General features: G+C 49.4%; 2 protein-coding genes across 2 annotated transcripts in view; one reads left to right on the top strand and one right to left on the bottom strand.

Moving 5' to 3' along the window:
- CYFIP2 (cytoplasmic FMR1 interacting protein 2) overlaps positions 1-24350 on the bottom strand; it is a 91772-nt gene that overhangs the window by 22160 nt on the left and 45262 nt on the right. Inside the window, exons 22-26 of the mRNA XM_014543051.1 lie at positions 19750-20266; positions 18065-18152; positions 3264-3407; positions 1689-1779; positions 520-650 (exon numbers count right to left, since the gene is read on the bottom strand). Of these exons, the coding sequence (XP_014398537.1) occupies positions 520-650; positions 1689-1779; positions 3264-3407; positions 18065-18152; positions 19750-20266 (971 nt within the window). The remainder of the gene's footprint in view (positions 1-519; positions 651-1688; positions 1780-3263; positions 3408-18064; positions 18153-19749; positions 20267-24350) is intronic.
- On the top strand, positions 13194-17385 carry FNDC9 (fibronectin type III domain containing 9). Its single transcript, XM_005870540.2, has 2 exons — positions 13194-13405; positions 15403-17385. Exon 2 carries the CDS (start codon positions 15410-15412, stop codon positions 16124-16126), a length of 717 nt encoding a protein of 238 aa, XP_005870602.1. The 5' UTR covers positions 13194-13405; positions 15403-15409; the 3' UTR covers positions 16127-17385.

Genomic DNA, 24350 nt, shown 5'->3' with positions numbered 1-24350 from the left:
CCTGCACCTGGTCAGGTGCAGGCTATCAACACCCTCTCTCACTCACCCTCAACCCCACAGCAGGCTCTCGGTTCTATGTCCCCATTAAAACCTGCACTCGTCCCTCATGGCACTGACTGTCACTGTGACCACATCACTTCTGGGTAAATACTGCTCAGTATGGGTCTCCTCGTGATTGTCCAGGACACGAGGCAGGGACTGGCTACTGCTATGTCCAGGAGGGCAGCGCCTGTCCTACGGCAGCCAAGGAGTCATTATTTGTTTAATGAGTGACGGGAAAATTAAGACTCCCAGATGGCCAAGGTCCAGCCGCTGGTGAAGGTGGGCGGGATGGGACCCTTGTTCTTCTCTAGCACTCGGTTGGTCAAGCTCTCTGACACAGAAAGGTGGGATGCAGGCCCCACCGGAAGAGCGAGGATCTTGCTGCAGGCCCTGGTCAGGTGCAGTGGGGCCTCAGGAGTCTGACGGGGGGCGGGTTCCTCCCAGCCTGGGACGCTCCCCTCTGGGCTCAGGACTCACCAGGGCTTGCTCTATAAGCAGGCAGAACAGGATGGCGTTGCCCACTTCCCTCAGGCTCTGGAACACGTCTGTTTTGAGCTCTGCGTACTCAATGATGTCCTTCAGCTGGTGGTGGAAGAACTCCAGGATCCCTGGGGGTACAGAGAGGCCGTCAGCGGGGAAGTAACACAGCTCAGCTGGGTTCATGGGACCTGTCAACTGAGCAGCAGCCCCAGACCTGACTCAGGGACAGCCAAAAGCCAAACCTTCGGGCCCTGGGGTAAGGCTTCCTTCAGGCTCAGTATTAGAGGAAGACCAGGAGGCGGGTTCCAATCTTTTATGGAACAAAACACACACACACACACACACACACACACACCCACACACGCACACACGCACAGTGAGCAGCCCTGGGTCTTTCCCGGTCCCTCCAAAAACTTACCCGAATTCTTAATAATGACAGGCATTAATATTTATTTAGCAGTGTTAGATGCTGTGCTAAGGACTTTATCTGCAATCCCTCATTTGATACTCATAACAACACTATGAATCGGCAGTATTACTCTCGTTTTCAGATGAGGCTCAGAGAGGGTAAGTGGCATGCCCAGAGTCACACAGCTTAGTACATGGGGCAGCTGAGACTGAACACCAGAGTTTTCGGCCCCAGCCCTTTCCTGTTCTAAATCACACTGACCCAGAAGACCATCTTTCTGGATGCCCCAAGCCCCCAATTCAGTCTCTACTCCACTGACTATGAGGGAAGAATCACTTCTCTGCCCAGATGTCAAATGGTAAAAACTCCTGTTTCCGGACTCACTTTAGAAATGCCACCTGGGGCCGATGGAAGATGGAATCCTAGAAATGCTAAGCTAATGAAGACCTTTATGAGTAAACCTTGCTCTCCCGTTTGCATACTCGTACAGCTTCCCAGCAGGCCTGTGAGGGAGGCCCAGCCGCCATTGTTTGCCTTCGCTGATGGAAGAATACTACCGCTCAGAGGGATAAAAAATGGTTGGGGGCTAGCTTCTAGCTAGTGGCAGAGGGAGGATGCAAACCCAGAGCTCTGCCAGCGTGTGGGCATTTTAGAGAAGCAGACCCTCCAAGGCAGGTGGCCGGAGTCCCTTCCCACCACGGGAGGGGTTTGCATTATTTTCCTCTCACCACCCCTGCCCCGGTTCCCCATCACCCACCTGGGGAGCCATACTCATGCCGGGGCAAGCGGCATATCTTGGGCATCACTTCGATCAGTGTTTTCACATACTGGAGAATGGTCCCCTGGAGCTAAGAAAACAAGAGCACAAAATGAAATAATCCACCGTTGCTGCTCAGGTGCATCTCTAGGCTGAACGCTGGGTGTACGGGGGTTCTGCTGAAACGTGTGGGTAAGTGCGATGCTGAATGTGTCCCTAAATTCATGTGTTGAAACCCTAATTCCCAATGTGATGGTATTTGGAAATGAGGCCTTCCAGAGGTAATTAATTATGAGGGTGGGGCCCTCACAATGGGATTAATGCCCTTATAAGAAGAGACAGGAGAGAGATGATGTCTCTCTGTCATGAGAGGATGCAGCCAGAAGGCAATGAACTAGGAGAAAGGCTCTCACCAGAACCTGACCATGATTGCCCTGATCTTGGACCTCCAGCCTCTAGAACTGTGAGAAATAAGCATGCTGTTTAAGCCACCCAGTCTGTGGCATGTTTGTTACAGCAGCCTGAGCTGACTGAGACAATAGGCTCTGTTCCCTGATAGGACAGGGCAGGTTCTCCCCTAACGATGGGCAGTAGCCCCAGTGCCCTTTCTAAAGGAAAATGGGCCTTTATAAGACAGAAGAGGGAGCTTTATCATTAGCCCCTTGGGCTTATAGACTTTAAGGAGGGCAGTTTCTAGGCATGCTGTCCTTCCTGGAGTAGGGGGCTTACATGGGACCCAGACTAACAGCTGAAATGAAATGGGGCCAGGGAACTGTGGAGACTGGACAGTCTCTTCTTCAAGCAGGGAAAACCCATAGCACATTTATCCCCCGTGTCCAAGGCAGACTTCTTTAATCAATTCACATTTTCTGTATTGAACGTCACAGTTCATAATTCATGGCTCCACACAGCTGCTACCAGAGAACTGGAGTTAGCCAGTGAATCCTGCTTGCCATGCCCGACATGGTTATACATTACTTTTTTATTTCTCTTTCATCAGTTCAAATTTTCGGGAAAATCTTGTTTCACCCTTGCTTTAACAGTGTTCCAGGGAATTAAATGAAGGTTCAGATGACCATACATGGGGCAGAGACAGAATGGTGATAAAGGGATTGGCTTGAGGCCAGTGCAGTATTGGTAGTAGAATTTAGCAAGAAATCCCAAGGGGAAGAAGCACGGTGACTGATTAAAGATGTCTGCTAGGGGCATGGAGGTGAAAATGGTAGCATCCGGGCCATAGGTATACCATGCAGAAATTAGACAATATGGCACAGGAGGGGACTACGAGCAATCTTTACTGACCCTGAAGGTCAACGTCAGGATTGCTGAGTTCAGTCATGAAGCACAGGGAATAAGCTCAGGGTCAGACAATGAGAGGCATAAGCACAAGTCAGAAGGATCACAGAAATGTAACAGAGCAACAGGTAAGAGGAACCAAGGGATAAGGGGAAAGGTCTCTACCTACAGACACAGCTGAAGTGTCTTGATTCCAGATCCGGGTAAAAGGTGACAGCAGATCTTGTTCCTATCAACCCTGCTGGGGCACATCCCAGGCCTCGTGTGGCCCGTCCTTACCAAGCTCTTGACGATCTTCAGCAGCTCCTCCATGACCACGGCGATGCCCTGGTAGCCCAGGAGTCTGCAGATGGTCTTGAAGTGAGGGGGCCCCACGAAGTTCCTGTAGGAGCTGTAGATGTGGCTGTAGGCGATGTTGAGAGGCTGGAAAAGAGAGGATGTGCAAGGTGAGCGGCTGAGCACGGAATGGACACCGGCCTGCGTCCTATCCAGGTGGGAGATGTATCGCTGACAGAAAGGACGTCACCCGGTGCTCTCACTGGGGCGCCCCGGGGAATATGTTTGCAAGATGCTGGCCATGGAGAGAGGTGTGGTCAGTGGCCACAGGACGGAGCAAAGGCCACTAGATGGAGCAGGGGTTCCCCAGGGAAAGAGGAGAAAGAACTTCCAGACGAGTATCTTTTTTACAAAGACTCCTGCTACCCCAACTGTCCACACACACACACCAGGAGTTTTACAAACCGAGCTATGGGGTGGGGGTAGAAATGACTACTTTCTTTTTCTAGAGACATTTTTGGTACTAGAAGCTGGCTGGAAGAACCCTGTGAAAACACAATAGGAGGCTAACACTGGCTTCTTTCTTCTACTTTAGTTGTCTCTGTCTATGACAGGGTGGGGTCTTGGGAAGGAACAGGCCTGGGCGTCAGGAGACCTCTGCTGAGTGCTTGGGTAAATCAGTTTCCGCATCTATGAAATGAGGGGCTGGACCAAACCAGAGCTTTCGTGACTTTCTGAGTAGCCGTCCAAAGGAAAGATGTCATAGGAACTAACGTGAAACAGGCAAAAGCAGAGCTGCTCTGTTTGGGTGTTGGTGGGGGCCTTAGGGCCCCGGCCACTGACTGGCCACCTCCATATCCTCAGAACCCCCACGACACCTTTGATGAATAGGAGGAATCTCTTTAAGATCTCTGTCTGAGAATATATGGCCAAAATATAGGTCCCTCAATTGCTCTCCTGTGGTTACCAGAGTTGTCACTGACTTTGTTTCGAATGCTGCCACTTACAGAGCACCTCATGCCAGGCTCCATGAAGCCTTCCATGTGCATTCTCATTTAACCCACACCACAAACATATGGACATGGCCAATCCTTAGTCCCATTTCACAGAAGGGAACTGAGGCTCAGGGTGGTAAGTAGCGTGCCCAAGGTCACACAGTTCACAGGTAACTGAGCCCTGACCTGCACCCAGGTAGGTCAGATTCCAAAGCCCATGTTCCTAGTCTCTAGTTTCAATGGCGGACTTTGGGACTGAATTCTATTATAAGCCATACCCATTTTTTAGATAAGGCCTCACTCCAAAGCTTAGGTCTGAGTGTAGTTTTCTTGCCTGAACACAAACCATGCATATACGAGACCACACCTGATAGTCTACTAGCTGAAATTCTCTAGTAGTTGGCTAATGAGAAGTCCTACATGAATGAACCAGGAACTGTAATGATGCGTTTGGAGGACTGCAAGGGTCTCAACTCCCTCCGGAGCCATGGTGGGAAGATTTAATTATGTTCAGCCTAGGTTTGGGGTTAAGTATGTTTTAGTGTAGATGAACTCTTCTAAACTTTACAAACTACGCATCATGATCATAGTGCCCTCTACTATCAAGGACACATGAACACAACTGGGAAACCCACTGGCAGCGAGGATTCGTGAGGAAGCAGAACACCCACGCATCCAGCAGGTTGAATGACAATTCGTTTGGGAAGCTAATGCCTACATGTGGGAGGCTCAGAAAGTGACAAAGAGCAGCTCCGCACTCCATTCGGATGTGCTGTCACAGTAAACTCTGCCTGAACCTGGCGGGTGGATAGCTTGTATGCGGTTCCTAAGGATTTCTAAGTATTAAGGGGCACAAATCGTTTATGTAGGGTGGGAACTATAACTGACTTAACGCATGATGTTCACTAAAGTCGATGTTCGGCAAATCCTGGAAGTATATGAATTGTTGGGTTTGATTCAGCCAATCATGGGGGCCATTTACTGTGTGAGTAAAATAGGCCACCCAGTCTAACTGAGCTGGGTGCACGGTGGGGTGAGTGAGGCACTAGAGCACAAAACGTTAGGAAGGGCCCTCTCCCTCGATGAGTGTATCCCAGTTCTGGCTCTGTTCTCAGAGCCTCATTCTGTATTCTCCTGCTTCCGAGGCTAGGGATGAGGAGTATATTGCAAACCCTAAACCAACATGGCTTACCTCTGGTAGGGGAAGAAGACTGAGTAGAAAGGGGCATGAGAGAACTCTCTAGGCGATGGAAATACCCTACATGTTGCATTGGTTGTTGACTACACAGATGTATATACACTTGTCAAATCTCATGAAACTACACGTACTCTTATGATTGTGCATTTACTAGTATGGACAAGAAGTTGATATTTGCAACTTCTTATGTTGAAATCCTAACCCCTATGTGTGGGACTTTTGGGAGGTCATTAAGTCATGAGGGTGGAGCCTTCATAAATGGGATTAGTGCCCTTGTAAGAAGAGACGCCAGAGCTTCCCTCCCCTCCCCCGAATCCCCATGATGTGAGATACAATGAGAACAAGACCATCTGCAAACCAGGAAGCGGGCTTTCACCAGACACCAGATCCACTGGCACCTTGATCTTGGACTTCCCAGCCTTGAGGTAATAAAGAAATTTTAAGCCACCCAGTTGATGATAATCTTGTTATAGGAGCCGGAACTAAGTGCATTTTACTATATACGATTATGTGTCCATATAAAAGTAAATTAAAAAACCCACTGGGCTACATCATGGCCTAATTTACTTCCCAACATTTGTTTTCAAAGATTAAAAAACAACAACCTTAATTTAATTTCCTCCTCTGAACCCAGTAAAGCTCTGAGCACTTTTCCTTCATCCCCTTTCAAATCCTATATAATAAAAGGGTAATATGCAAATCGACCGAACAGCAGAACAATGAGTTGCTATGACAAGCACTGACCACCAAGGGGCAGACGCTCAATGCAGGAGATGCCCCCTGGTGGTCAGTGCGCTCCCACGGTTGGCGAGTGCAGCTGCGGTGGCGGGAGCCTCTCCTGCCTCTCCTGCAGCCAGACATCCCCCGAGGGCTCCCAGACTGCGAGAGGGCACAGGCCGGGCTGAGGCGCCCCCCCCACCCTGAGTGCACGAATTTTGTGCGCCAGGCCTCTAGTATCCTATAAAAGGCATTTCTGAGCAGCAGGGTGATTTCCAGTGGCTATCCCTGGAGGAGGCAAAAAACAATCAGCTGCTTTATTTCTTCTGTCTGATTCTATGACTTCTTTTTTTGCTTTGTCTGAGTCTATAGTTATAAACGGGCATGGGCACCCCTGACTTCAAATCCCAGGTCCATAAATTTACTAGCTAGATGATCTTGAGCAAATTACTTAACCCCCCTTAGCTTTGGTTTTCCCTAAGTAAAGATAATGCAATTTCCAATAGGGCTATTGGGAGGTTTAAATGAGATAACAGACAGAAGACACTGACCCCGGTGCCTGACACTCTGCAAGCACTCATTGCAATAGCAGCCATTCCTAATGCTTTGTTTGATAATTTGGTAAGTAAACCAGGGAAATACAGCGTCCCGGTCAAATCCCCCCCCCCCCCCAGCAGTCATGATGCTCTGAATGTAAAGAGTGGGGGTGCATACATGGGGTACAAGTCTACACAACACAATGGATGTCCCACAGAGGACACAGCTGGGAACCAGCTGCTGAAATGCACCCCAAAATGAAGATTTTGCTTAATATTTACAACATTATAAAAGTGAGAGCTGTTCAACAACAGACTGCAGTGGGTAGGAGCTCTCACTGCTGCAAGTGTTTGGGCGGAGGCTGAGAAACATGGCTCAGGGTTGCTGGAAGGGAACCTGCCTGGGATTGAGCACTGGAAGAGATGGGATTAACGCTCCCTTCAGAGGTGCAAGCTCCAGCGAGGTCTTCCTGGATGCTCATCCTCCCTGGCAGTCTTCTTAACCCCACCCAAGGAGCTTCTAGTACAGCGATGGCAAACCGTTTGAGCTCGGCGTGTCAGCATTTTGAAAAACCCTAACTTAACTCTGGTGCCGTGTCACATATAGAAATTTTTTGATATTTGCAACCATAGTAAAACAAAGACTTATATTTTTGATATTTATTTTATATATTTAAATGCCATTTAACAAAGAAAAATCAACCAAAAAAATGAGTTCGCGTGTCACCTCTGACACGAGTGTCATAGGTTCGCCATCACTGTTCTAGTACCAAGTCTTCCTTAGCACTTGCTGGCAAGCGCGCGCGCGCGCACACACACACACACACACAAATATATATAGGATTCAACAGCCCTCCCCAGTTCTAGACAGAAGAGAGGAAAATTTTGGAATTGTTTTACCACACACAAGGGTTTTAAAAAATCCCCCTTGTAGGCCTGCTCAATGCAGACAGGCAGCCTCTTGTTGACGTTCTTATATGTCTTGGATTCTGGTCTATACCAGAAGTTTAAGCTTCAGTTGATGACTCAGGCTCAGGAAGGACCCGCATGAATGGAGCAGAATTCAAATCCTTCTACGTGAACAAGCACCCCTCACCCCCCAAATACACCACGCCCATGCAAGAAGAAGCACACACATGCTCAAAAGTACATGCACACACACCCCCGGAGGGCACCCATCTGACCTGCTGGCTCAGTAGGAGTCTGGGCCCTATTGAGAAAATGTGGGAATATGGGAGCCTGGGCATTTTCTGAGGTTGGCAAAGAAAAACAGGAATGCAACATGACTTGAGACATTGAAACTGCTCCAAATCTCTTTTACTGAACCAGTCCTGCTAACTGACTCAGGTTACAACCCAAGGAAGGGCCTACCTTAGAAATGAATTACGATTAGGATGGCTCACTTTTCATATCAAGCTAAACAAGCTTGCACCATCCACACTGCACAAAATAATTTTATGAGATCTTAAGAGATAAATTATCCTGATGCAGGAATCAGAGCCATCTTATTAATGTGTGACATAGAGGTGCATTGTTTTAAAAAGGCAAAACAGTATTTTAAGGAGAGGGGAAAAAATATGGCGAGTTCGACCTGGCAGATCCTGGGCACTATATTATCTGTACACGGACCTTTTAAAAATTGTGATAAAGCATACATAACATAGAAGCTACTGTTTACGCCATTTTAAAGTGTGGTATATGGCCTTTTAGTCAGAGGGCCTCTTTCACCAGATAGTAAACAGGGCTAGCCACTTTAAACAACGAGGCCTATTTACTTAGCAAACTGAATTTGCAAGCAATTTGTATCTGCTTTCTGGAATCACAATTGCTGTTTTCAGAGATCCCAAGAGGAATTAAAACTGTTTCTAATTTCCTGTTTTAGTTATAATTTCTCTAATGTTCTTCGAGCAATCTGAATACTATCAGCCACCAACACAAACACAGCTCTCTAATCTGGTTCAGAGAGCGAGCTGCAAATTCTGAAATCCCTGTAGGTAAACGAATAAAACAGCAACACCAGGGAAGAGCACAGGTAAGAGGCATAAAAAACTAGTAACTTCTGAGTTACAAGTTCAAATCCATTGCTAGGGCATGGGGTTGTGCGGATGTGTCTGTCTGTCCATCCCTTCTTGACGTCTAGTGAGCTGTAGGGCTGGGTCTCCAACATCTGGGTTCCTTGTTGGTCTTCTCAACTAAGAGGCTGAAAGAGTCAAGGCAGGTACTGTAGAGACTTCAAGAAATGATGCTCCTCTTCCTTGTCTGACAAAGTCAGTCCTTTGGAGACGGCAAGAGGGAGAGCTGGAACTGGCCTTCCTATTCAGAGATACCATATCAAACCTCTAACACTAAATTTTTAGAGGAAACCAATGTCATTACTTTTTTTTCCATAATCGAATATAGTAATGAGGATATGTGTATAATGCTTCTCTGTTTATGAATGTTTTCAGCTAATACTTTCTTCATAACTGTCCAGGTGCATTCTGTGGCTACAGTAGCAAATTACCACAAAGGGGGGGCGGGGGCGCCTTACAATGACAGAAATTTATTCTCTTGTAATTCTAGAATCTATCATCCAAAATCAGTATCACTAGGCCACGATCAGGTCAGCAGGGCCACACTTCTTCCAGACTCTCTAGAGAAGAATTTGTCCCTTGCTTCTTCCAGCTCTGGTGGCAGCCAGCATTCCTTGTATTGTGGCTGCATCACTCCAATCTTCCAGTGTCTCTGCTGAGATCTGGTCTTCTCCTCTGTATGTGTGTAACCTCCTTCTTTTTTTAATACATATTTTTATTTCAGAGAGGAAGGGAGAGGGAGAGAGAGATAGAAACATCAATGATGAGGAGAATCATTGATTGGCTGCCTCCTGTACAACATCCACTGGGGATTGAGCCCACAACCTGGGCATGTGCCCTGACCTGGAATCGAATCCTGACCTCCTGGTTCATACGTCTATGCTCAACCATTGAGCCGGCCAGGCAAACCTCCCTCTTATAAGGACATTTGTGATGGCATTTAGGATTCATCCTGCTAACCCAGGATAACCTTCCTACCATACGATCCTTCACTTAGTCACCTCTGCAAAGCCCTTTATCCAAATCAAGTAACATTCCCAGGTCCCAGGACCAGGGTCTGACATCTCTGGGGGCCATTACCAACCTACGGCACCAGGTGAGGCAGGTGCAACCATCCCCATTTAGCAGAGGAGGAATCTAAGTGAGGTGACTTGCCTGAGGGGGAATACAAGATGATATTCTGTTATATGTATAAATTGCCAAAATCAAGGAATTCTCTAGATGGTGAATAAATAACGTGTAGCCTGGGAGTGTAACCACGCAGACACAAGTAGGGGTGGCAGCAGCAAAGTGGGTGGCACTGCTGGTGGTGTTGTCAGCGGGGCCGAGGCAGACTCCCCAGTTCAGGCCACGTGGTAAGAGGTTGCGCCCAGGTATGGACCCAGCTGGTTGCTACAGCAAAGCCCCTCAGGACGATGACTGAATGGGGAAGGCATTGCAGGACTAGAATACATTTCCCTGAGGTCAAAACATGCCGTGGGGCATCATGTAGCCAGTGACGACCACACCAATACTTTCTAAAGACTAAAAAATGATCCGGAAATCACTGGTATAATTGAAAGAATGATTTGTGCCCCAATCTGCAGCACTTGGAAGGTAGCTGTATGATATATTCTATATCATTTACTTTGCTTAGATAATATACTTTGAAAGTTTGGGCTCATGTGCTAATTTTAATTACTAATCAGTTGATGAAGCTTTTTTACCTTTAACATCAACCCTGACCTGAAGTGAGAGTCCTCAGGCTCAGGCAGGTGCACTTGGCCTCCAGACGCCTGAGGGAAAGTAGCATCATGCAGGGTACAAACCTTGCCCATTGCAGCCTGTGGACTAACCAACTCAGGAAATGGCTCTGACCCGCTGACCTCTTCTTAGTAATCACTGCTACTCTTCCTGAGCCAGCACTTTGTAGAGAGGGGTTCATCTCGCTGCTACCACACTCTAAGGCAGGCATTATTGACATTTGCATTTTACACAAGAGTTCCCCAAGGTATGAAAAGTCAAGGAACTCATCCAAGGCCACACAGGTCGGATGTGAGCCCAGCCTGGGAGGGGTCAGGGCCTGCACTCTGAGCCCTGGGTGCCAATCTGTTTTGGACCCTTTACTGCCACCTTCAGGAAGGGCACAGGAACCCCACTCCTGGCTGATTTCCTCAGGCAGTGATTTATATCTGGTGTACACAGCCTGGCCTATCCACGTGGCAGAGCCTACTACGTGGACACACGGCAGATGGGCCTCCCTGAAGGTGAGCCAGGGTGCACGTGGCTGGGATGTGATCTCCTGGGACACTGACCTCACTCACCGAGCGCGGCACTGGCTGCCCTGGATGCTGGTGAATGGTGGTGCCCAAAGGAGCAGGCCAAGCCCCGGCCAGGGACTCGGTTTCCACCCCAGGTTCCGCCATGGCCCGAGGAATGAGGTCCCTTCTCTCGGGATCCATGAAGCCAAAGGACTTGTAAGGCCTCATATTCTGAGCATCTCAACTTCTCAATAAAATGCTCAGTGTTCAAAATGGCAGCCAGAAGCATTAAAAAGAAATTCCCCTTTTCTGTGGCAAAGGCTTGAGTTCTATTTTATCACTCCACAGGCTCCTTAATTGGTATTTTTATTCCCCTTAAAATAACCTTTTCAAAAGGCACCTGCAGACTAGCACACTGGCCTTTCTGTGGAGACGATGCCTTCGCACTCTGTGGGGAGTTACCATTAGCAAGAATTACAGCAGATTGTGACAGGCCCCTGGGAGGACCGAAGCCACAGGAAAGCCACACAGCACAGCTAACCAAGGCCACGGGAAAGCCACAGAGCACGGCTAACCAAGAGACGCTGGAGAAAACGACTCCACACCTCACACAGACCACTGGCTGGGGGCGGGGGATGGGTTTTGGTGGGGGTGGGGGTGGTTTCTGTGACTCACCAGGCAACTCTTTGCGATTTTTTGATTATCCCTAACATGAATCACAAGGAAACCTTCAGGGGCGCACTTGGCTACTTTGGCCAACAACTGAGAAGAAAAAAGCTGACTTTTAACAACACATAATTTGTGTAAATAACTCAGGTTCCCATCTATCTGAGCGAGGGTTGCTGTAACAGGTTACCTCGGGCTCAGTGGCTTTAAGATGACAGAACTGCATTCTCTGTTTCAGCCTGCCCTCTGATCTCTCCAACAGAACAGTGGTAATGTATTCTTTTAAGGTGGGGGGAAAAGAAGGGGATGGAAGCTCAGAGGCAGGGAAATGAAAAAGGGCAAGGAAGCAAAGTCAGGATTCTTTAAAGAAAAGGAACTCTGGTGAACATCCAACCCAGGAGTAGTAAAGGGTTTCTGGTGTCGATTCCAAATGATTGACTGATAGCAGTTTCTTGGGAGGGTTGTGTTAAGAAGGACTCTGAGGCTGTGTTTCTGAGTCCCAATGGGAGGAGCTCTGTATTAGTTCTGTGTGGCTGCTGTAACAAATTACCACAAATGTGGTGGGTTAAAACAATAGAAGTCTCACATCTCTCACAGTTCTGAAGGCCAGAAGCCTGAAATCAAGGAGTCAGCAGGGCCACGCTGCCTCTGAAGGCTCCGGGGGGGAATCCTTCCTTGCACCTTCCAGCTGCTGGTGACCCCTGCGTTCCCTGGTTTATGGCGGCATCACTCCACTCTCTGCTTCTGTCTTTACATAGCTTCTTCCTGTGGTGTCTCTCTGTGTGTATATCTCCCTCTCCTCTTCCTCCGAAAGACACCAGTCATTGGGTTTGGGACTCCCTCTACATCCAGTATAAGATCATGTTGAGATCCCTAACTAATTCCTCAAAGACCCTATTTCCAAATAAGGTCACATTCTGAGGTTCTGTGTGGACCTGAATTTTGCAGGGACATTCAAACCAACCCAGGACAAGAACCACGATGGTTTAGTAAGCCTGACACAGGTTCAGGACTGGACAGGGGTAGGACCCATGTTTTCTATCTGCCACCCAATGTAGCCCATGCCCACAGCTTTACAGATGATAGAACTGAGGCCCAGAGAATAAAAGACTCTTGACCTGTGTCATATACCCAGGTAATGCCACAGGAGACCAGAATGAAGAAGAGACTGCAGAGGTGGGATAGGATGTAGAGGTGGGAGTGAGGTGAGGTGGGAGGGAGATGAAATCACTGTTTTAGTTGTGGAATAATAGAGAAGGGCATCTTTGCATTCGAAATCATTGTCCAAAGGGTATCTAGATGTGGCAACCCCCCCCCCAAAAAAACCCCACAAAACAACCAAACAAAAAGAACACAAAAAACCCCGAGCTAATTAGAAAATTTAGGAGCCTTGGAAGAATACCACTCTGAGGATCAGATTTGTTTGCCTTTTTTTTCCCTCCCCAAATAAACAAGAGCTCCTCTTATTGGACAAAAGCCTTTCCAGACTGGTCCCGAAAGCATCCTGCGTACTTATGCCTGCTGGTTGCCATGGTGAATGATGCTGATCTGAAGAAATGAATAGTGTGAGCGTTGGGGGCGGCAGTGGGATTACTCAGACAGTGGCGAGAGAGACATCAAGGAGAGCCCAGAGGAGAGGGGGAAAGGCACCATTTCCTTAGCTCGGGTCCATCCTGCCTCTGAAGGCTACGCTCTAACTGGCATCAGCACACAAGCATCAGGTAAGAGGGAAAACGGCTCTTCTTGGAAATGGAAATGGCTTTTCCTTTCCTACTCAGCTTGGAGGAGGGCCAGGCAATGGTAATATACATAGCTACGCACAGGGGGTGGGGGGTGGGGGTGTTTCCAAACAGAAGCAGAGGAAGAAAAATTAAGGGAGGCAGATTTGGTCCTAAAAGCTGAGGATGCTGTTAGCATCTTGACAGAAAGCTCTTAAAAATGTCTGCTGTGGGGAACTCAGTCTGCAAAGACAGCCTGCTGCAGAGGGGAGGCAAACAGGGGAGAAGATTCACGACAAGAAAGGGATTGCTAATCACCCCTGGTGGAAGCAATTTACGAGGGCCATTGCTTCTATGTCCTTAATCATGAATTAAGCTCTTTCACTGTGGTCGGAGGTGTATTTACAGGGATGTGTGGGGTGCTGGGTGGCGTGGATGGGTGTGCATGAGAGGGAGCGTACATAGTCAGTCTCCTTCGCAATGACCTCCCCTGGAGGGATCTGAGCACACACACCTGTTTCGTCCCTTTCATGCCCCATTTTCCTGGGAGGAAATTTCCATAGAAAGGAACGACTCCCCTTCCTGAGCATTTCAGTTCACTGTCATCCTTAGAGAAGGAAAACAAGGACTGCGAAAGCACTTGATGCGATGCGTCTTTCTGCAGCTCACCCCCTCTAGGAACACGGGCAGGAAAACAGAAGCGGGAGGGGGGCGGGTGGGGAGGCAGGGAGGAGAGCAGCTCCTCCTGGAAGCCAGTCTGGCTTAATTTCCAATTCTAGTTAAAATCGGATTGTTTTCTGACTGTGTCACTGCAACCTGAAACAAAACCATCCGTATTTCATGGGAGAGGAGGAGCAGAGGACAGAGCAGGGGGAGACCTATACGTCAACATACGCAGGTTGAATATGGCTGCCCCTGGATTTTCGATGAGGGGAAATTGAGTGAGGGGGAAATACGCAGAATGAAAAAGAAACGAAAAGGCTTGAGGATGGCGCTCCCTTCCCAAAGCCAGAGGGCTGGCAATCTGAAGACAGCTCGCTGGATTTGTCTGGTAAAACAGCAACGGGTCCTAGCACCATCATCTCCTGTCGCAGTAACATTCTATTACTAAACCCAGCAACCTTGCTCTGAATATCCAGCGGTGAAGTGGCTTTGAGGCTGGTTCCTATTAGCTGAGTCACCTCAGATTGCTCATCTGTAGAATGGAAATCTAGCTCAGAGGGTGTGATGACGAATAAAGGGAACTTGTTACTGTAGGTTGAACAGCTAGCAAGAGCTGCGAGAGGGCAATGGCTTGCTAACTGATGGTTATTACCATTATTAACACTCATGGTCCCAGTAGTAATAAAGAGTAGCAGCTGTGCTGGTATTAGCAGCTGATTGTATCGATCTATGAAACTATTTCCTGGGTACCTTTGGCTTTGATAAAACAAACACAACAAGAGCAGAGGCTTTCGGGAGAAACGAGCCGCCAATGAGTGACAAAACAAATCTCTCGCCATGGGCAACAGAACTGGGAGGCAGAATGTTCTAGATGGTGGAGCTACCAGCACTTAGAGAAGATGCAAGAGGTCCAGAAGGGAAATTTAGGTGAAATACCTGCCTGGCTTGCAGGTCTCAGACCTGTGGTGACTAACGCAGGGACTCTGAGGTGGTCCTGATTCCTCCTTTCGTTGCCTTTTTTCTTCTTGTTTTTAAGGCTTGGGCACAACGTTGTAGGTAAAGGATCCGAGCCAGGGCAGGACGGGACTGGGGAATGTGGGCCCATCCTTTTTAGGTCTGAAGGCCACCAGCTTTGGCATGAGAGAGCCCTGATGGGACGTCTGTCCTGCCATTGTTTAGCTATGCCTAGCTGAGTAACGTTGCCTCTTGGCCTCCATTTTCTTTGTAAAATGGGGGTAATATTAGTCTCCATCTCGAATGCTCCATAAAGAGTGGCTGTGATGATCATAACTAAATAATTTAGGGGAAGTCACTCTTCACTCTGATTCTGGTTGCAGGATCAGGATGGAAATCGAGGTGTGGAACCTTTCTTCTTCGAGAGCCATCGTTTCCTGGAAGCCCTTGGAGCCCTGCCAGGAGGACCATTACAATGTTATGTACAGGGCCAACTGGAACAACATCTTCACCGGCTACATTCGCAACAGCTTCCACTATGAGGAGAAGGTGCCTCGAACCGTCAGCAGGGTGGCCCTCGAGCACCTCGCCCCTTCCACTTTCTACTTCCTGTGCGTCAGCTGCAAGAAGATTACCTACCCCCACAAGCATCACTGCACCATGTTCTACACCCCGGATAAGAACCCGCTGGTTCCCAGAGGCTACCTGGTAAACCCCCAGCTCTCCCTGTGGGTTCTGCTGGCCATTCTGCTGGCCTGCTTCACAGCTGTGCTTGCTTTCATCTGCCTCCAGTACTGGTGCATCCGCTGCCATGTGCCACGCTGGTCTTACAGAGAGCCCCACCTAATGGAAGCCAATGGGTTGGTGAGATGGCCGCGGGATGGCCCGGCTCCTGATCAGGATGAGGAAGACCAGCAGGGGGTCCCCCTGGTGGAAATGCCACGCAGAGATTCAGGAGCTGGAGTGGAACCGGAGGCCGAAGCCGCAGCCGACGCCGCAGCTGCAGCTGGTGCAGATGCCGAAGACGACCCAGATGCCCCCGACGCAGGTGCCCCCCAGAGGGAGGGTGGTGGCCAACCTGGCATTCTGCCTCATTTTGAGGGGTGAGAGGTGGGGAGGAGGCAGCCCCCAATCTGTGGCATCAAGCCCTCCACACAGGAGTTCCTTTGTAAAAATGTGTCCATAGACTTTCCATGTCTCCCCGCAAATTCAGTGTTCTTGTGGATCACCTGGCTCAGCGACCACACTCCTCAAGCCCGAGGACTCATCCCCATGCTGTGCTCCGGGAGAAGCATGGCCTCTCGGGGGGTGGGGGGGCCCAGTGGGGGCTGGTGCAGTTAGAAATATAAAAACCTATTTTAACATGAAAACAAATGTGAATACCTTACAATGTAGAAAGTGAAATGTGCATGACTTGACAAAACACAGGACTTCAGGGGAGCTGTGGAGGTGAAGACGGGCTCGCTGAGCTACGCAGCCAGTCAGCTTCAGGCCGAAGCCCAGCCTCTGCTTTGGGAAGGCTGTTTTGGAAGAGTGGACGAAGGCTCACCCCAGCCTGTTTTCCAACTTTCAGGCAATCACATACCACCTCGGACATTACTTTTGTTTTGTTTTTTAAGCCAAATACCATCTTTACTGTTCTCAGCAAATAGTTTTAAATTCTTTACAGTTCTCAGCAAATAGTTTTAAATTGACTCATGTTTTAAAACTTAAACTTATTTTAAAAGGAAGCTGCACATGAATCCAAACATGAATACCGGCACCCTCCCGCCATAAAGAGAAGAGACATAAGGATAAATAGAACGAAAACAAAATAATAAATCTGACCTAGATACTACTGCCTACTAAAGACTCCAAGTTTAAAGCCTGCTTTCTATTCTTCGATAAAAGGGGAGATTAGTAAGCATTGAAGTACGAAAGACCTATTAGCACCAACATCAAGTCTGTCTCCTCGATATAACCAACGAGGTTTGAAAGAGAAGTGGAAAGGGAGGTGTTCTTACTTTGTGAGTCCCTGGGATTTAATGCTGTGGCTGTGAACCATCTAAAATGCTGTGAGTCGGCGTCGCGATGAGAACGTTGCCTGGACCAGACTGCCTGTTCCGGAGAAGACACCTCCTAGCACCGCCCTGAGCCCTTCTAAGCCCCACCTCTAGGCCCGACTGGGGGGAGTGCATCTGGGTTCACCACCCTTCCTAACCCAGGGCTCCCGGGCCCAGAGGACCACCTTTCCTAACAAGGCCATGTTTATCCAGTCGGTTCCTCTTCTAAGCTCATCGGAAAATGGGGTCAAAGGTGGCCATTTTATTTGTTGTTGACACACCTCACCGCTTCAGTGGCATTCTTCAGTCCTCCCTTAACCACCCGGGGTAAGAAGCGAATCTCCTCCATCCGTCATGATGGGGAGACTGTGAACGTTGCTCCCTGTCGTCACCATGAGGTGGAACTTGAACTTGAGGAGGGCAGCGGTGACGTCTGCTTCAATCTCTATTACACCCCCAGCATGTAAAACCCAGCCCAGTGTCTGGCCTTTCCTGGATGTTGAATAAATGTCTGTCCAACGCATGGCAGTGGACGGAAGGTCTAGCACAGGCACCACTGGGAATGTGTAGCGTCAGGATGGGTGCTTGTGAACAAAGCTGCTCAGTTCTAGCTCCAGTCAAAGCTTCCCCTTCCCAACTGCTTCCTGCCTGCGAACCCCTTAAATCGATAGAGCACAACCCCCAGAATCCCAGGACGATGCCACCTTGAATCAGCCGAGAAACAGGAGGCGAGGGCAAACGCCAAGACGAGAAACCCCATGCATGCACTGCCCGCTCCCCTCCCCAAAACGTTCCCGCGCAGGATCCAGCCCCTGGCTGGAATTCACCTCCATCCCTGCTAGTTGTGAACTAATAAAGATGAATAAACTCACAGTCGTTTCCGCCTGGATCTCACTGCTGCCTCCTTTTCTCCACTCCTTGCTTTTCTCTTTCGGGGAATACTTTTCTATTTGCTTTTGCTCACTAGCCCCTTTAGAGGTAGGACCCGGGTAAGACGACTCACCTTGGACCCATAGAGGTAATAAGGCTGGACGTTGGCGGGTTTATCTCTTTGCGGTTCTTGGGTGAAAGGAATGGCAGTTCGGACAAAACTAGGAGAGGAAAGATGGGGCAGGAGTTAACCGAGTCCTGATATTCTTCAGGGGACGTGATGTAGTGGGAGCCCTTCCTGACCAGGTGCAACCACACCACTTCTTAAGTGGGTGCCTCTGACGTACTCCCATCCAACCACTGCCTCCTCCCCAAAGATGGGAAAGTTGAGGTCCAGACTCACAGGCTTGATGTGGGGCCTGTGGCTGCTCAGAACAGTGGGCTGGGCCCGAGAATGGCCTTCTCCAGGGCCCCACCTCTCCACCTCCCCACGCCCATGTTGGGTTTCCCCAGAGCAGGGTTCTGCAAACTCTTTCTGTAAAGGCCCAGGCAGCAAATATTTTCAACTTTGCCAGCCAGATGGTCTCTGCTGCAAATAAATCTGCTCTGCTGGTCGCAGGAAAGCTCCCGTAAATAACAGTAAATGAATGAGCGTGGCTGAGTTCCTATGAATTTCAAATACTTTCCACTTGCCAACACATGAGGATTCTTCTTTGGATTCCCCATCTCCCTCACCATTTAAAAACATCAATACCATTCTTAGCTCGTGGGCTGTACAAAAATAGCAGGGAACTGGTTCTGGCTTGTGGGCCAGGGTTTGTAGACTTTTGCTCAAGAAGATTAAAGGTCCCAAATCTTCAGAGAACAGGAAGTGCGTCTTGCTAAGTGCGTGGGTTCAGGAGCATCGGTGGATTCCTCCCAGACCTCCCAGTCACTCAGCACATGCTTACTGAATGCCAGTCCTGAGGATACTGAGAGGACCTGTGCACAGTTTTGCTCATCCTTACATACTTATTTTGAAGTGAATACCTCTCACCTCTTCCACCAGGTTTTGAACCTCTGTGGGGATAAGGGATTAGGTCTTGTTTCTACCTTGGTGCCTGGCCCAGGGCTGAGGTCACCTGCAGGAGACATGCTCCACTTTGCCATGCGTGTGTGTGCTCTGCACACATATGCCTGTTTGCACACATACATTCCCATATGTCCTCACAAAAGTACCATCTGATCATGTCACTTCCCTTCCTTAAAGGTTCATAAACGCTCGATCCTAATGTGGTCTGCGGAGCAGTCCAGTCTGGTCCTGCTTCCTCCTGCATCCTGCCGCATCTTTCATGGCACCACTCCCCATCCCACCTGCTCCACCCTTACCAGCTCCCTGGCTCCTTAGGAACTTTGCCTGGAATACTCTTCTGCCTTTTTGCTTTATTTTTGCCTACTCATCCTCCGCACTGCAACTCAAGCATGCCTGCCTGCTCAGAGGAGGAAGCCTCTCCTGAGGTGTGCATGGCTCCCCGGACTGGATCAGGTGGGGCTGTTCTCTCGTGGCTCCGTGGGCTTTCTTCCATCTCCACGTTCACCGCTTATCATAACACATTTACTGTGTGATACATCGTTTCACAGACTGTGTGATTGTTTGATCTGGCCTGAAGGCTCCAAGAGGCAGGAAGGCATCAGGACAGAGCCTGCACCCAGGAGGGGCCCTGTGAGATGCCTGCGGCAGGGACGAGCGGACCCCTGGGCTCGGCCTAGTTTGGAGGAGGCAGCTGGCTGCTCCCTGGGCCCCAGTTCGCCCCGCCCCCTCCGACAGGGACTCCTTACCGGTTGGTGGATCCGTTGTAGCAGTAGTTGGGGAGGAAGTCGAAGTTCAGCTCCCAGAAGACATGCAGGGTGATGCGGCCGTAGGGGGCGGACACGTTGTGGTTGGCCTCCCGGAACATGGCGTCGAAGCTGTCCAGGGTCATGTGCTTGCACAGCAGTCGGTGCGTGAGCCGGTTGATCTCCAGCAGCCACTCCAGCTCCTGGCCGAGAGAGAACCGCAGCTGCTGAGGACGCACACATACCTTACAGGTGTGCACCACTTGGTCTGACCCATTTCTGTCACACAGGCGAGAGCCCCTCACACAACCTCCCAACTGCTGGCATGGGGACCAGGACCCCAGCAGTGGCATGTGACAATGTTCCCTTGTTCTGAGGGGAAGGAATTGATTGACAGCTATTGCCCAGGCTGCATGCCTGTCCCAGGAAGGGGACCAGGTCACGTGCAAATACCTGTCTGCTCCCCTCTGGGTACAAAGCATGCCTGCTTGCTCTCCAGATTCCATCTGTGAGAAAAAGCCTGAACCTCAAGGTCACAGGTAGCTGTGACTGGCTATCACCAGTCTGTCCTGCATTAAGCAAGCATACTAGGTGCTTATTGCTTGCTCTCCAGATTCCATCTGTGAGAAAAAGCCTGGACCTCAAGGACACAGGTAACGTAAAAGGAAGCTGTGACTGGCTGTCACCAGAGGATACATGTCTGCCCTGCATGCATCAAGCATACTAGGTGCTTACGATTAGGTCAGATCACACGAAGCTACTGATATTTTAGGTCAAACACCATCAAATATGAGTAATTTCATAGGGTTCAACCTAACATGTGCCAAGCAGTATTTTAAGCACTTTATATGTGTTAATGCATTTAATGCTCAACCCCCCTATGAAGTCAGTATTATTGCTGCCTCACTTTGCACATATAGAAACTGAAGCTTTGAGAAGTGAAGTAACTTAGCTTCAAATCCGGGAAACGGGGCTGCAAAGTCCACATTCTTAACCCTGTGAAACACCTATAGAGATTCTGAAAACAGCTGGGAGCAGATCGTCCCCTACTTTGGGCTGTAGGTACCTCAGTCACACAGGTGTGGCTGCAAGCTGTGGATGAGCAACCTGCTGCTGGCCACAATGACCAGGGACCTGAGTGAGCTGTGGGCCGACTGTTGGAATCCCACCTTTGGGCAGAGAACGGGAGCAGAGGGGATACTACCCAGACACAACAGGGCACTGCATTTGCTGAGGAGTGAAAGGGGAGTGAACCCTTCGGGCTCATTTAGTCCCTTATCACATTGCCATTGGAAAGCATCAGAGCACAGTCTCATGCTAAGAGAGATAGAGATAGAGAGAGAGAGAGAGAGAGAGAGAGAGAGAGAGAGAAGGCCGCCTCCACTTCCCTTCATAGAGGGGGAACTGAGACCCAGCGGGTGAAGTAACTTGCCCAAGGTCACACAGGACATATGTAATGGGGCTTAGGATGTGAATCCAGGTCTTCAGACTCCAAATCGTGTGTGCTTGGCCCCTGTGACACAGATAGCTGCCTGGAAATCATGGCTAAGAAAGCCCTCTGAAAATAGAGATGATCTTAAAACATAAAAGCAAAGAGAACATCAGAAGGGCAGTTCACCAGAGTGCAGCCCGGAGGTGGGACAGTTAGATGCAGTTTAATCATCTGTGGTCACCGGAGGCAGCCCCACACCAGAGACTCTATTTCGTTCTCATCGGCCACAAGGCCCCCTGAACCCTGGTCGGGGTCCCGTGTGTGGTCAGGTGGAGGCCCCAGGCCACGCCTCCCATCTTGGAGCTTAGCCTCTCTGAAACTCAGATTCTGTGGCTCTAAACTGGGGGCACAGACCTGGATCACAGCGTGCAAACGTAAATGGCTGCAGGTCAGGTAAGTGGGCCAAGCGGGGCAGGAGGGAGTCATGGGGCTGGGTTCTGTGGCAAATCGGAGCGCCCAGCCCAGAGAAAGGCGAAGCTGCTAAACTCCATCTGATTGTGGCGTCGGAAAGGGGCTGAGTGAGAGCAGATCCTGCCACTTCTCAAAAATAGGTCAACATCTGGATTCCAATTCTGGAGTGGCAGCTGGAAGAGTAAGAGTCCAGTCCCTGTGCACCGTGAGGCAGAGGAGTGCCGACACACAGATCAGCTCTCTGCTTCTTCTCTTGGCCCAACTAGCTGGACCTCATCTTGGTTTCAATTCACTTGGGTAAAAAAACACACCAAAATAACAATAAAAAGATTAACCGCTAAGGAGTACATTTCTAAGATCCACGAGTCGTCCCACTATGGGGAAGATAGCTGCAGATAGGAAAGCGGGGAACCACTCCTGTCCTGCTGTTCTGTGCTCTTCACGGTCTCAGGAATGCGTGTCAGTGTTGACAAGGGAGACCAGGCGAGTGGAAGTGGGGGCTGCTGGAAGTGGAGGTCCAGCGCCTGCCGTGCAGCAGCACAAGGGTGTTTCTTTGTGACATAATCCCAACTGTGGTCTTGCATCAGCCGTGTTCTCCCGGCTTCCCTCAGGAGGGCCCCTGCCTGTGGGACAGATGCAGGGCTCGGTGCAGAGGGTTTAAAAGGCACGTGAGTGGTTCAGGCACCTTCAGAGAGGATGTCAGCATTCCACAGTACAGTTGGTTTACTGAGGAAATAAAATACCCAAATGGGCAATTCTGTGAAGTACGGGAAGAGCTCTTCAAGGGCAACCAGAAACCCGAGTGTCAGCCACATGGGCCTGGGGACCAGCTCTGTGGCCCCAGGGAGGCAAGAAGATCTGGATTCTTGAACCCAGGGTCAGTGAGAGCTGGTAGGTCAGATCCATGAATGATGTGTCCGGGGAGCTGGCAGCAAACTGACAGCACAGTCCAGCTGCCGGGCACATCTAGGCAATGGTTACCAGCTGGGAGGGCTGGGCTGGTGCTGCCAGAGCTTCTGCACATTTACTTGTGTTCTTCCACATTTTTAATGTTGGCTCAAAATTTCAAATATGTTCTGCAGCCTCAGGCTGCCAGCTCTCAGCTGCAGTGTTGTTTGTTTTTTTTAAAACACATTTGTATTGGTTTCAGAGAGGAAGGGAGGAGAGATAGAAACAATAATGATGAGAGAGAATCATTGATCTGCTGCCTCCTACATGACCCAGGTTCGAGCCTGCAACCTGGGCATGTGCCCTGACCAGGAACGGAACCATGACCTCCTGGTTCCCAGGTCAATGCTCAATCACTGAGCCACACTGGCACTGGCCGGGGTCAGCTTCAGCTTTTCACAGCTCTCTTGGAGCATCTATTTACTGAGCTGCGTAGGAGGATGGTGACTGACAGGAAATGTTTGCAGCCTCCCAACTCGGCATCAGGCTGCCTCCCCATCCAGATAGGAGTTTCTAGGTGGAGGGAAGGGCTGAGGGCAGCGCATTCCTGGGTTTGTTTTTCAGAAGAGGCAGAAGCCTCTCAGCGGAGGTGAGGGGGGCCTCCTGACCCCATAGGGGGGAGGGTCCCTGGGGCCTCCTCTTCAAGGGCTTCAGGGGCAGTGGCTGCTCTCCTGGGGGCCATCATCCTCACCCGGTAAACACCGGCTTTCATGCTTGTTTTGTTCTCGGCTCAAAGAGCAGTCAGTGCCTTTCAAGGGCTGGGCCATGCACACCCACGCAACACCCCAAACCAGTTTTCCCACCCTACGCTCATTCATTACTGGAAAACTGGAAGATACAGATAGATTTTTAAAAAAAGATGAAAACAAAAGTCCTACTACTTGGAGATAATCACTGCTAACATTTTGGCATAAACAAAGAAAAATCTATTTCTTAAAATAGATGTCCTGGAAGGAGGCATGCTACATGACAGTCTCTTCCCGTAAGGGACCTGGGCTGAGGTGGGCAGCTGGATCAAGTCCTCTTAGGAAACGTTGTTGAAAATTCACCCGAGAACATTTCACTGCAGCTCCAGATCCCTGTGTTCCTCTCCTCTGTTTTTCCCCACAGGCCTATTTATTTATGAAGTGCAATGAACTATGCAAAGCTCTTTCCAGACTGGCTCGTTTTGTCCTTGCAACAACACCATGAGGTGAATGCTAATCTCTGCTCCACAGTGTAGGTAGGGAAACAGGCTTATAGAAGATAAATGACTTGCCAAGATCACCCAGCCAGTAAGAGGCAGGGTCAGGACTGCACCCACTGGTTTTTCTGATTCTGGAGCTCTACTTTTTAAAAAAGTCCTTTGTCCACTTAAGAACAAGCAAACACCTTTCTATTTGGAAATAATTTTAGACTTACACAAAAGTGAAAACAGCAGAGTTCCTGCATACCCCTGACCCGGTTTAACCAACGTTAACCTCTTACATAACCATGGCATAATTGTCAAAAGTAGGAAATTAACGTCGGCACAATGCTATTAACTCAACGACAGACCTTATTTGAATTTCCCCAGTTTGTCCACAAAGGTGCTTTTTGTTGCTCTGGAATTCAATCATGACCCCACTTTGCATTTAGTCTTTTCCAATCTCTAGTAGTTTTCAGTCTTTCTTTGCCTTTTATGATCTGCATGCTTTTGAAAAGTATTGTTCCCTATGTGTGTGTGTGTGTGTGTGTGTGTGTGTGTGTGTGTCTTTTGAGGGACTGTTTTTGA

The sequence above is a fragment of the Myotis brandtii genome, unplaced genomic scaffold (assembly GCF_000412655.1).
Source record: "Myotis brandtii unplaced genomic scaffold, ASM41265v1 scaffold32, whole genome shotgun sequence".
Lineage (NCBI taxonomy): Eukaryota > Metazoa > Chordata > Mammalia > Chiroptera > Vespertilionidae > Myotis > Myotis brandtii.
The sequence above is the reverse complement of the archived record's forward strand: the minus strand, read 5'-3'. Positions and strand labels throughout refer to the sequence as shown.

Excerpts from the sequence above, each read along its gene's own strand:
- FNDC9 (XM_005870540.2), top strand. The coding sequence starts at position 15,410 with ATGGAAATCGAGGTGTGGAACCTTTCTTCTTCGAGAGCCATCGTTTCC.